A 13,015-nucleotide genomic window follows, 5' to 3' on the forward strand; every position below is an offset into this window, starting at 1 on the left:
GAAATGGACAGCACCTGAGTTAAATATATGAGTGTCACAGCAAAGGGTCTGAATACTTAGGACCATGTAATATTTCAGTTTTTCTTTTTTTAATAAATCTGCAAAATATAACAAAGAGTGAAACATTTAAGGGGGTCTAAATACTTTCCGTACCCACTGTATATGACCGGCACCTGTATGTTTGGGGACCTTAAATTGATGTAAATTGCAACATATTCAATTCACCCTGTGATAAAGTATGGTGTATGTTGATGGCCATTGACTGTTAACCAGTTCACAGAAGCAGGCCTATTGTGATCGTTCAACAGTTTTCTATCATGTTTGGACTCTTTTTGCTCCTCATAATGTGATTTGACAATTTGAAAGAGGTTTGGTAAATAAATGATGCATTGGGTAAACACAAGTGGCCAATCACATTCCTGGAATGGAGAGGCACTAGGTTCCAATCTCCTCCTCATCAGAAAGAGATAAAGGTTTCCTCTGAAAAGACACTTCTTGTTCAGGGGACGTTAACAGATACACAAGTTCTGAGTCCTGCTACCGGGAAGACAACAACAGAAACAACATTCTGCATCAAGCCTTGTATATTGAATTCGGCTGCCCTTCAGTTGCAAAGAACCCAGCAGTGACGGACCCCGTCTGACACTCCGAAAGCAGTGCAGCCCAGTCCGCAAATAATCTCCACATTGGCAGACTGCCTTAAACACACGGCTCCTCGACGACGCAGCCCAACTGCAAAGGACCCTGTGAAGACCCATCTGACCCAGCTGGCCCATGCTCTAAGGACCCCCTTCGCACAACAGAAGTTCAGCATCCTCCAGGTCAGAGCATCGACAGCTACTGGAATGCAACTCTGTGCCCTCCCAACTGTACGCAATCTGCATCACCAGTGGAAGACGTCTCTGCCGCCGGACTGATCACCCGACCACTTGGAACGTAACTTACCAAACCTCTTTCCTAAAGACCTTGGCTTAGTTTATACCTGCAGCCTATGTTTTCTAACCTGTTTAGATAACATTTACTTGGGGTCAGCATTACAAATGATAGCTATATTGTTTGTAAAAAGATAAATACACAGTTATTTATCATTAAACCTACCAGAGCCATTAAGTGGGTTTCCATAGACAGCATCACCATAGAAATCTCTTCCATTGCTACATTCAGCTCAACAGCATTACATTCTGCCATTCTGTGTTCATTCCATTTATTTGTTTCTATGATTTATTTGGTATCTTCTTTCACATTCAGTTGCCTGTTATCTATTAGCAGTGTGTATTCATTTATTGGTTTATCACTAGTTGTTGTATTTACTCTTGCATATCTGTTGTTAATAAATTTTATTAATCTTATTGCATTTGTGTATTCATTGTGTTGATGATTCAAGGCTCTACTAGCTAGCTGAACCACCAAACCTTCAGATAAATCAGTTGACCAACTCCCTCCAGGGTGCAAATCTCAAATTTTTGAACCTATTGCCAAAAAATTACAGTCTTTGACTGATACACTGAACCCAGCAAGGTCATCTGATATACTCACAACCGCACCTTGAGTGACGTGTGACCCAAAATTCACAGCGTCATTGGTGACGTGAGTACAATTTACTACAGCGTTATTCAATGATCTCTTTGCTGGTGTTGTTATCCTTAAACCAAAATAAAGAAGGAAGTCTCTATTTTATTATTTCACAACAAAGCTGTGAAAAACATCTGTTTGATAGCTGCAGATACAGCAACCAGCTTCCTTCTGAAATGCAGTAAGACAACTAAGAGGCTATTATTTAAGTCTGGACCAGAGAAAAAACATCCTTCAAGGAGATACCTTGTGTTTGCGCACTGAAGTCAAAGACAAGTCGGATCTGACCAGGTTTCTGCAAGTGGTACACCCCAAAAATAGGTAAATACCAACATTCTTGACCTTCTCGAAAAGGAGGGACTAATTCAGCATGGTCACGATCAAAGATGTTCTGCATGAAGGCAACAAAATGAGACTTCATCTCAGGCTTTTTCTCCAGTATGCACTAAAGAGAGGTTAGGCTGGTTAATACCTGCTCTCTATTATTAAGGACTCACTGTCGAGGTGTCCTGAACGGGAGTGGTGCGATCCAACTATTGCTTTCATCCATTAACATCTCTCTATCCATGATTTCCAGAAAACATCTATCTTCGATAGACAATCCAACTTTGTTATCATCCTTTGACCTCTCAAAGATAGTATACCTAGAATATAAAAATCAACTGCGGGCTGCAGATCATTTCTTTATTTAGCGTCTAATCTCTGGAACAATCTACCGAACACTGTTCGGGAGGCAGATACACTCTGCCAGTTTAAATCTGGATTAAAGACACATCTCTTCAACCTGGCCTACACTTAATACATTTCTATAATCCATTCCTGCAGTCCCCCGAAACCAGTCCGTACCCAGCACAGATGGTGGATCAACACCTAGAGACGACCTCTACAGCCCTCTGACAGACACAGACTCTGAGTTCATTGGGACATGGAGTGAGTAGAGATGGACGTCCATTATCAAGTATATATACGGTAGATACTAAGTGATGCAGACCTGTGTACAGATCCCAAGCAGACATCCCCTACTATGACCCAGCCTAGGTCTAGCCTTTGCGCATAGAGTGCGTTACTAGGTCCGTTACATTGCTCCCGTACTTTATGAACTCGTAGGATGTCACGACCCAAAAGAAGAAGAATTTAGGTGTATACTGAGCATTCTCCCTTTACATGCAGCAAGTTGAAGAACTCACTTCTGGCAAGTGATCTATTGCTTTGTTCATCCAGGACCACATAAAGCCTGACTGCTTCTTCTGGATGACCCTCTGGGTAGACCTTGTCTAGACAAATCTTAGAGCAAGACTGTGAGCTTCTACTGTAACCACAGACCTCAATACACTTGGAAGTGACATCAAGTTGAGCTTTATCTATCCCTCTCTCCCCGCCTTGCTTGGGTAAGGTTAAAGATGGCGGTCCTGGGTGAAGTGCTGCAACATGAGCCTCACTGCTACATTCCTTACATTTGATAGATGCTTTACAGTCTCTGGTCAGATGAGTGGTAGCAGGACAACACCTGTAACAAACACTTTTCTCTCTTAGGAAGGCCTTGCGCTAGTCTAAAGGTTTACTCTTAAAACCTCTGCAACATTTGAGAGGGTGTGGCTTCTTGAATCGGACAGGTTTAATTCACATCCTCTAATTCACCACTTGAGCTGCATGAGTCGCAGCTCCTGATAAGACTTCAGTCTTGTAAGTATAGACTGGCCTTTTCACTTGTTTCCTTACCGGCTAATCCAGCTTTAACGCATTATGGATTCCGTAAGACAAAGCAAAACTTGAATCATTGCACATTTAAACCTCTCTGCAGATGAAATCACAGAAAAATAAGAATGGAGGAAAGGCGACTTTATGTATAATTTTATACTGGGAACTTTGAGTCATCCACTTCTCTTGTAGACTATAAGGTAACTTTTCCACAATGGGAGCTACACCACGAGAAGGTTTTCACATCAGGTTTTCACATCTCTGTTGCCAGTTTTAGGAAAGCTGTCAATTCTGTCAAAGAGAGATTTCTCTATAATCTCTGGAGAGCCATAACAATCTTCCACTTAAGCCCGTGTCACAAGTTACTTGTATGCACAGCTCTGATCCTTCACACATGATGTGAAGACTGTTCTCCCAGCTCTTCTAACTGCTCAGTAGCTGAAAGCTGTAACCCTTTAATCGCGTTGATGAAAGATGACTTCCACACCCAACTTGAAAAGATCAGAATTAATGATGCTAAATGCCTGGCTATTGACGTTGTTAAATGTGGTGTTGTTTGATATGGTAAAGAGGTGAATGACGGCACCTGGAATTTATGGCAAGGTGTTTGCACTGACTGAGGCTGCTGTGTCATATTCTCAGTATCAGGTTTTTTTTTAGGAATCTCTGACATCACTAGCCATAAGGCATTGTTGCTTTGGTGGTGTTTCAAACTCAACACATGGACAATGGGCTCTATAGGTGATTGATTTGGTTTGTCTCCAACAGATAGTGATAACTTTAGTTAAGACTGATGCATGACGTAATCGCAAATCTCATTTACATTGGAAATCCTTTCCCAGAGCTCACTTTCTGCTGCTTCCTCCAACACTTTTGCCTCTGCGAGGGCTGCTGCCACGTCACTCTCTTGCTTTAGTGCTGCTTCCATGCAAGCCTCTGTCACTTTTAGTTTAGCTTTTTCACCCAAGATTTCTGATTATTTTTTGAGGAATTCAGCCTTGGCCCATGTGGCTTCCAACTTAGCACAAGCTTTGGCAGTAGCTACACTAGCTGATGAGCTTTTCGATCCATTAGTTGAAGCAGAGGCTATATATTTTGTTTCTAATGCTTGGCTTTGCTCTGTAGCTTCCTCAACCTCTGTAGCCTTCTCTGACATAATGTATCGCCGATACAGTTTAGGAGTGCAAGACATGATGATGAGTGAGGAATGATGGAGGGCAGACGCACGAGTAAAGGTGAACGTTTTACTTTTATGTTCTTTCCTCTTCCGTTCTTATTATTTTCTTTTTTGTAAAACTGAAACATATAAAGATTACAAATGTCTTGTTACAGAGGTTTCACAAATAAATGCAAATTAATTTACATTATTTATAATGTTGTCTGAACAAACATAACAAAGTGCTACATTCATGCTCTGCTTAGTATCGTTATCACTGAAGAATAGTTTGTTTAAAAACTATGAATTACTTATGAATTATAAAAACTTATGAATTTCACATTTGTACGTGCATATGCATTTGTTCAAACACTAAAGAAAGGTAACAGACTTACAGGCAAAGCCTTTCAAAGGCACAAACACAAAGGAAACAGGAAAAAAAACGTCTTTGACAATCTCATGGAGAGAATCTGTAACACTGTGATTACTTCCTGGTTAACCTCTAACCTAAGAGTTACATGGTCTAAATAAATCACTAAATGAACGTTTTCCAGACATATATGTCGAGGTTGTGTCCTAAAAATCGTATAAAATTTGGAGACCATGGCAGTTCTCACATTTACATTTATACATATGCATTTGGCAGGCTCTTTCATCCAAAGTAATTTACATAGCATTTAAGATATACTGCATTAACCAGGCCAATCAAACATGTGCTGGGCCTTGTCCTCAATGTCTTACTTTTGGCAAGCAATCTGTCACATGATACCTGTTTTCAAAGATGCATCACTGGGACCCCCCTCTAAGCAGGAAATGCTATAAGTTATTTTTCCCACTATGGTCTTCCACCCCAGAGCATGGCTGAGTTACAGGCTGGGTTGCGTTACCCTTCTGAGTAATTCCACAACTCCTCATTCTGAACCTCAGTTCCCACAGAGCATAATGATGTGCCCTTGGGTTAAAAATTATTTGTGTGGAGTCTACTTGGCTATTATGCCAAACATACTTGTATAGCAAAAATAAAATAAAAATAAATAAATGGAAAAATAAGGAAAATCCACAACACAATAGAAATGATAGAATAATAGAAAATTACAGCACAACCAAAACTAAATATTTTTCATCCTCTCTAAAAACGGCACTATGTTCAGTTGGTTGGCCTTTAAAGGTTTGGTTCTCTAACTGGCTGCATTAAAGTTGGTCAAAGAACAGTTCACAACTGGCTTGCATAACAACAGTTTCCTTTGTTGTTTAGAAAATTTTAATTGGTAATTTGGAACTAGTCCTCACACACACACTCTAACACAAGAAAATCCCCCTCAGCAGAGACAAAGAGGGAGAGAGAACAAGGCACCACATTTTACAAATACAGAACGCATGTGAACTGGTTTCCCCATATGCTCTCATCAAACTCAAATCACTCTAGTACAAACGAGTCCAACCTGCACCAGAATGCTGGGTGGGCCTCTCTCTCTTCACTTTAAAGTTTCGCTGTCTGGTCAGACACATGTCTGTGATGTTTCCTAAATGATGTGCATTGTGCAGCCAAGGATAGGACTGTGTTTTATTCCAGGAGCCTTTGAGAGAACAAATGCCAAAGTGAGTCGCAAGACTATGCCGGCCGCCATGTGTGCAGCTTCACAGATGCCTGTTCCACAGCAGCCCAGCTCTGCCCACCACTGGCCCTCAGCAGTGCGTGTGATAGAAAATGGCAATTTTATAGTGGCTTCTCTGATATTCTGGCTAGGGGATAAGTTGCAACTGTACTTCTTTTTTTACCCCATGCCACTCAATAATTTTTGTATAAAGAAAAAGTCTGACAAAAACTGGCATAGAGAATCCTGCTGAAGGTAATGCAGCCATAAAAGCATTGTCCCTTATGACTCTCAGAGATATAGGGAACCTGCTTTTATTCTCCTGTTTTTATGTTAGAAAAAATTCACATTCATTAAAGACTTCATGGTGACAAAAAGTTGTCACTATTGCATAAATTCAAATTGTATTTTCAAACTTACCATTCATATTATTTATTCAGTTAAAATTACTGCCAATAAACATGAAACAAAATCCGTTTTTTTTTTTGTCCCATATCACTATCCTTGTTCTGACAAATACATAACACTGTATACATGTTTATGTACATGCTATTTGAGTTTTTATGTGCAGTTGTCACATAATCATAACTGTCAATCACGTCTGTCAAACCACAAAAACAACAAACCACCGACGACTTTACGCGATGGGACTGCGAAAATGAACAATAATAATTATGAAAAATAAAAAATGTGATATTCGTAACAAACATTTAGACAGTAATATTTGATGATTGCGCGCGCGTGTGTAAAGTCGGTTATCTCTTCTCATTCTCCCGATCTTTTTACTGATCAAAGCCCAGTTACACACTTGTTACCATATAAAAAGAATATATGACTCTACGTATTTATCCTTTTAACAATATTTCCGGTAGATTGAAAAAATCAATCAATGATGACTACCATCTCGAACTATTATAATTACGCCTGATACAAGCGGACCGTGGAGATATTACAGCAGCCAACAGTTTTTCCTACTTCAGTTATTTGCCTTGGTAACTTCTCTACATATCAAACTAATTCCATTACTATTAAATTGTTCCAGCAAACCAAAGAAAACACTTTTAACACACTTCAGAAAAATGCCATCTTTGCCCCTAAAGTTCCAAACTGTTTCTCTTCATCTCTTTTAGAAGACCACTGACAAGTTCTCGCCAAGTAAATTAAAAATCCATCCGCAATGACTGTGTTGATTACAGCCGCAAATCTGTGCATCAAATCAATGAACGCAATCGAAGTAAATTGTGTGTAATCCCATCCTTTCCTATTCACATAAACAGCACTTCAACAAAAATACATGCGCCCACCTCCAGGGAGAGTGAATGTGATGGGGATTGGGCACCCTCTCCAAATCTATAATGTTTTGACATACAGTATGACCGAAGCCACGCGTGAAACAAACTCCTAGACTCATCTATAGTACATGTAAGCAATATTGAACATAATAGGCTAAATTACGGCTAAATGTTGCATTCATAACAATAACAATAAATATGTTATAATTTAACATTTAATGCATTAAAAAACAAGCTTTGTTCACTGCTCTGGAAAAAGAACAACTACTAACTATACAAAAAATTAATTTTAACGGTGTCTTGGTTCGAGCTTTAACTGGACTCATTCAACATTAAAATTGTAATTATAGACTGTCAGACATCAGTATCTTGTCAGGAATCTTAACAAGCCGATTGTTTCTTTCTTTCTTTCTTTCTTTCTTTCTTTCTTTCTTTCTTTCTTTCTTTCTTTCTTTCTTTCCTTCTTTTATTTTATTTTAAACGGCGAAAATAAGTACACTACAATATACAGCTACAATGATAACTACAATATCATTTTCAATAACTACAGCGACAAAAGGTGTCGCGCGGCAGTGAACTTGTGGACCCACAAGCGGCCAACCCTTGACTGATCCGTCTGTCACGCTTCCTTTCAAACAATTCAAGTCCAGCCTTTATGTGAACCTTCAGAGTTCACCATGCTCCAGAATTAGCTCTCTGTTTCCAGACCAAAAAAAAAAAAAAAGCCGGCAGTCAGCTCAGGAGATGTTTTGGGTACTGATCTATAACAACCTAAACATGTGCCATACTATCAGAAATTATTTATGTTTTCGCCATTTAGCCCCCACACAATTGTATATCACATTGGGCCATTTTTTGTCATTAATGAGATCGAGTTACAACAACTTGACTAAAATCTGAAAGAAGCAAATCCGTGACGAATGCATGCGCTTATTATATGTGCTTTTGTTACTTTTCTACACATAATTGTACACGTTTAGAAGCTGGGTATTATCTAAAACTAACAATACACAAACAGATAGTGACGCCGGTGTTCTAATAATGAATTTAGCAAAACTGAGTAATGTCATGCTAACATAGTCGAACAATGTGTCTTTCCTCTTTTTAAGTGGCCGGGGGCGCAATGTGTCAAATGTTTTATTGGAAGACGTCATGGAAAATGTGAACATAAACTGAGGGCAACGAATCAGTGTATTATTATTATTATTATTATTATTATTATTATTATTATTATTATTATTATTATTATTATTAAATCAGGTTTTCAGCAATGTATCCGTTTTTATCAACACGGTTGTTTAAACCGTGGAGCAGAAAATCAAGTTGTTTGCATATCCCCAGGTGAAGAATTTTACCAAGCTTTAGGTTGCAAATCAATTAAACAACTAGAGTCGTATTCCGTATACATTTGAGGATGCATTATCTGTGGATCTTTTTAAATAGTGAGAGTGGTCAGTAGACAGCAGTAAAGGAGTGTTAAAACTAAAAGCCTTAACAAATGAACTCATCAACCTTAATTAAAGGCAGAGGGCGAGCGCATGCTGGGTGGTCCATGGCTGATAAATGTATGGGGCCTTTTTCAAGCATTAAAACAATACCTCTATCAATATGCATTCCTGCACAAAACCATGGTCCAAACCTTCAGGGTACTAGCTGATAACGGGAGATGCACTCCTGAATCTTGACATTTCTTGCGCCACGACGCCAAGATTTATGTCAATAATTAAATTATATGTAAGTGAAGACTTTTCTTCTGCATTATTCTTATTTTTTTTTTCAATTAGTCATTAACGTTTGAAACGTTTGTATAACGTTTGTATATTATAAAAAAAAAAAAGTCTATGTGCACTCTCAAAGCATTAGTGCTGCACAGTGATAAAAACATACACATTCCCAATAATTAAATTAGACAAAAACTTACATTAGATCCGGGAGACAGCAAATAATAAAGAAAGAAAGAAAGAAAGAAAGAAAGAAAGAAAGAAAGAAAGAAAGAAAGAAAGAAAGAAAGAAAGAAAGAAAGAAAGAAAAGGAAAATTCCTGCAGCATACTGTTACACATATCTCATGACGCATTTATTTTGCTATCTTGTCCTTAACGTTCACAATTAGGCAAATCGGTTTTATACGTTTGATTCGATTTTAGTAACGATTTGTTGTATAAACTTGCCTTGATGAAGCGATACAGCCGAATGTTGCAGTCTTCAAACTACTTTCCATTTACGCGATGTTACCCAAAACTTCCATTCTTCCATGCCTACACAGCTCAGGAATCTTTAAATTCACATGTAAATCTCAGAATGCGGACGTGGCTTTCTTTGTGAATTTTCTCAATGCTGCACTACCGAGGCTTTTCTCCTTGATTTTTGATTTGAAAAGCTCAGAGAAAGTGTTTACATTCTGCAGTATAAACATCCTGTCTATGTTCCTGTCTATCTGGGGGGGGAAACAACCGATTATGGGCTTTTTCTAAATGGTGTTAAATAATAATAATTATTTCTTACACTACATAACGCGATTTTGCAGCTTTTAAGATTCCCCCAAACGAGCTATTTTTATTTATTAATGTGAGAATGCGTTAAAGTACAAAGTATTTAAATGACATATGACATTAATGAATTCATAATTTATATTGCATTGATATTATTAAAAAGCCCCAAAACACGGTGATCATCCAGTGGTGTTACGATACTAAAAGTTGAATTTATTATAAGTTTAAAATCATTTTTTTTTTGCGCGAGAAAAATGTATTTATGCCAATATGCACAGAATATGCTATTTTATTTACAATAAATAAAATTATAAACGCGCCTTAATTAATGGTAATGTAGTTGTGTGGATGTCGGTGAAACCCACCACAGCTAGCTGACAGTGGGAGGGACACTGGGCGGTTCCTGAGCAACTCTGACGTGCTCATGCTCAAGAGCCTGAGAGGAGCTGATGGAAACAGATAAGTAAAAGCTCAGCTCTTAAAGGAAGAACAAGAGGACAGGATCTGAAGCCGAAATAATCTCTTTTCCCTGCAGTATTCAGTTTCTATCACAAGGTAGTGCGCTATTACGCATAACCAGAGATAAGTTATTCCAGCATTACAATTGGTTATTAATATAAACAGCATAAAATCGCAGTATTTTTGATCGTGGATTTTGACTTGCGTGTGAAGAATGACTGCTGAAGTCCAGCAGCCCTCTGTGCAGACCCCTGCTCACAGTAGCCCCATATCGGAAAAACCGCACGGACAGACGCCTGTGATGGAGACCTCCTCTTCTTCATCCAGCACCAAAACAAAAAAGACGAACGCTGGAATCCGTCGTCCTGAAAAGCCTCCGTACTCTTACATCGCTCTCATTGTCATGGCCATCCAGAGCTCTCCAACCAAACGACTGACTCTGAGCGAAATTTACCAGTTCCTCCAGAGCCGCTTTCCGTTTTTCAGAGGCTCGTATCAAGGCTGGAAAAACTCGGTGCGTCACAATCTGTCTTTGAACGAGTGCTTTATCAAGCTGCCCAAGGGTCTGGGCAGACCCGGGAAAGGGCACTACTGGACCATCGACCCGGCAAGTGAGTTCATGTTCGAGGAGGGATCTTTCCGCAGAAGGCCGCGGGGATTCAGGCGCAAATGTCAAGCGCTCAAACCTTCCATGTACAGCATGATGAACGGGCTGGGATTCAATCACATACCCGAATCCTATAACTTTCAGGGGGGCGGAGGGGGCCTGTCTTGTACTCCAAACAGTTTACCTTTGGAGAGTGGGATTGGGATGATGAATGGACATTTGGCCAGCAACATGGAAGGAATGGGCTTGGCAGGACACTCCATGTCCCATCTATCAACGAATAGTGGACATTCCTACATGGGCAGTTGCACGGGATCCTCGGGAAGTGAGTACCCCCACCACGACAACTCTGCATCGCCGCTTCTTGCCAGCGGGGGAGTGATGGAGCCGCATGCCGTGTATTCTAGCACAGCCTCGGCCTGGCCTCCAGCGCCCCCGGCCTCTCTAAACAACGGGGCGTCTTACATCAAACAGCAACCACTCTCTCCGTGTAACCCTGGAGCCAATCCACTGCAGCCCAGTTTACCCACACACTCTCTGGAACAGTCCTACCTGCACCAGAATGGCCACGGTTCCACCGACCTTCAAGGTAAATATTTTAAAGATAATCTGTGAAATATTTTATCTTGTCGTTTGCTTTAGGTATTACTGAATCTTTTTGCTTGTTTGTTTTCAAACAACACATCTGAAGCTAACAACAGGCCAGCTAAATTTATGCCGCATAACGAGACACATTTGCGCAATTATATATTTCCTTTCAGTTAGTATGTTTTAGCCACATTTTTCACCAGTGTTTATGTATTTTGTAGATAAACTGGTGAATACAGAATCACTTCATTTAATAAACCTAACACTGGCACAGTAATTCAAAGTGTGATTCTAAAAGTGTGACAAATAATAGTTAAATTGTGGATGTTTTCTTGATCGTTTCATTGGATATTTTACAGCATAGAAAGCATGTACAAGTGCACAAGGAGCTTACAGCTCACATATTGATACCATTCTGCAAATATACACAAATACAAAGCAATGTTTGCAAGAACATTCAAAGTCGTTTAAAAATTATTTTAAAAAACTATCATTAAAAACATGTAAAACTAGGTATATATATATATATATATATATATATATATATATATATATATATACACGTGTTGACAATGGTAAGGTGTCGTGTTTTAATAAATTTATTTTAAAACAAACATAGGAGTTAGACATCCTTGAAGTTGAAATTGAAACACACACACACACACACACACACACACACACACACACACACACACACACACACACACACACACACACACACTGGTTTACATGTTTTATGGGGACATTCCATAGGCGTAATGGTTTTTATACTGTACAAACCGTATTTTCTATCGCCCTAACCCTACCCTACACCTAAACCTAGCCCTCACAGGAGATTGTGCAAACTTTTACTTCCTCAAAAAAACTAATTGTGCATGATTTATAAACCTGTTTCCTCATGGGGACCTGAGAAATGTCCCCACAAGGTCAAAATTTACTGGTAAAAAAAGTTAGGCTATATTACTAAATTATATTCCAGTATCGGACGTAGCAAATTCAGCAATTCGAAGATCCTCTAGATAAGCGAAGGACAAAAATTATACCCCGGCATTTGTTTTCATTCAATAGTCATTAAATCTGCATTAAATCTGGATTTTAGTTCGATATATTTTAAGATTAGGAGATTTTGTAGTGATGAAGAAATATTTTCCGCTAAATGCACGGATGAATATCACAGGCGAATGTAAATCTGAAGTCCGAGTTCTTTATTGTTACAACAACAACAACAACAACAACAACAACAATAATAATAATAATAATAATAATAATAATAATAATAATAATAATAATAATAAACACTATATAACAACTGAAATAAAATTAGGCACCGTTTAGCAGGCCAACCTAAAACTTGCAGCCACGCAGAACATTAAATATAATCATAAAGAACTTTAATGATCAACTAAACTAAACCAACATGTTAAACTAAGGGTGAATTCTGTGTAGTTTTGTAACTTTATTTTGCTTTATTTTGTGTCCCGCAGGTATACCGCGCTATCATTCCCAGTCTCCCAGCATGTGTGACAGGAAAGAGTTTGTCTTCTCTTTTAACGCCATG

General features: G+C 38.9%; 1 protein-coding gene across 1 annotated transcript in view; it reads left to right on the top strand.

Moving 5' to 3' along the window:
• The first annotated feature begins 10,292 nt into the window (after positions 1-10,292).
• The window catches only part of foxf1 (forkhead box F1), a 14,254-nt gene continuing 11,531 nt past the window's right edge, over positions 10,293-13,015 (top strand). Inside the window, exons 1-2 of the mRNA XM_073850130.1 lie at positions 10,293-11,458; positions 12,942-13,009. Coding sequence (XP_073706231.1) covers positions 10,477-11,458; positions 12,942-13,009 — 1,050 coding nt within the window. The 5' untranslated portion in view covers positions 10,293-10,476. The remainder of the gene's footprint in view (positions 11,459-12,941; positions 13,010-13,015) is intronic.

This window comes from Garra rufa, chromosome 11, assembly GCF_049309525.1.
Source record: "Garra rufa chromosome 11, GarRuf1.0, whole genome shotgun sequence".
NCBI classification, from domain to species: Eukaryota; Metazoa; Chordata; class Actinopteri; order Cypriniformes; family Cyprinidae; genus Garra; species Garra rufa.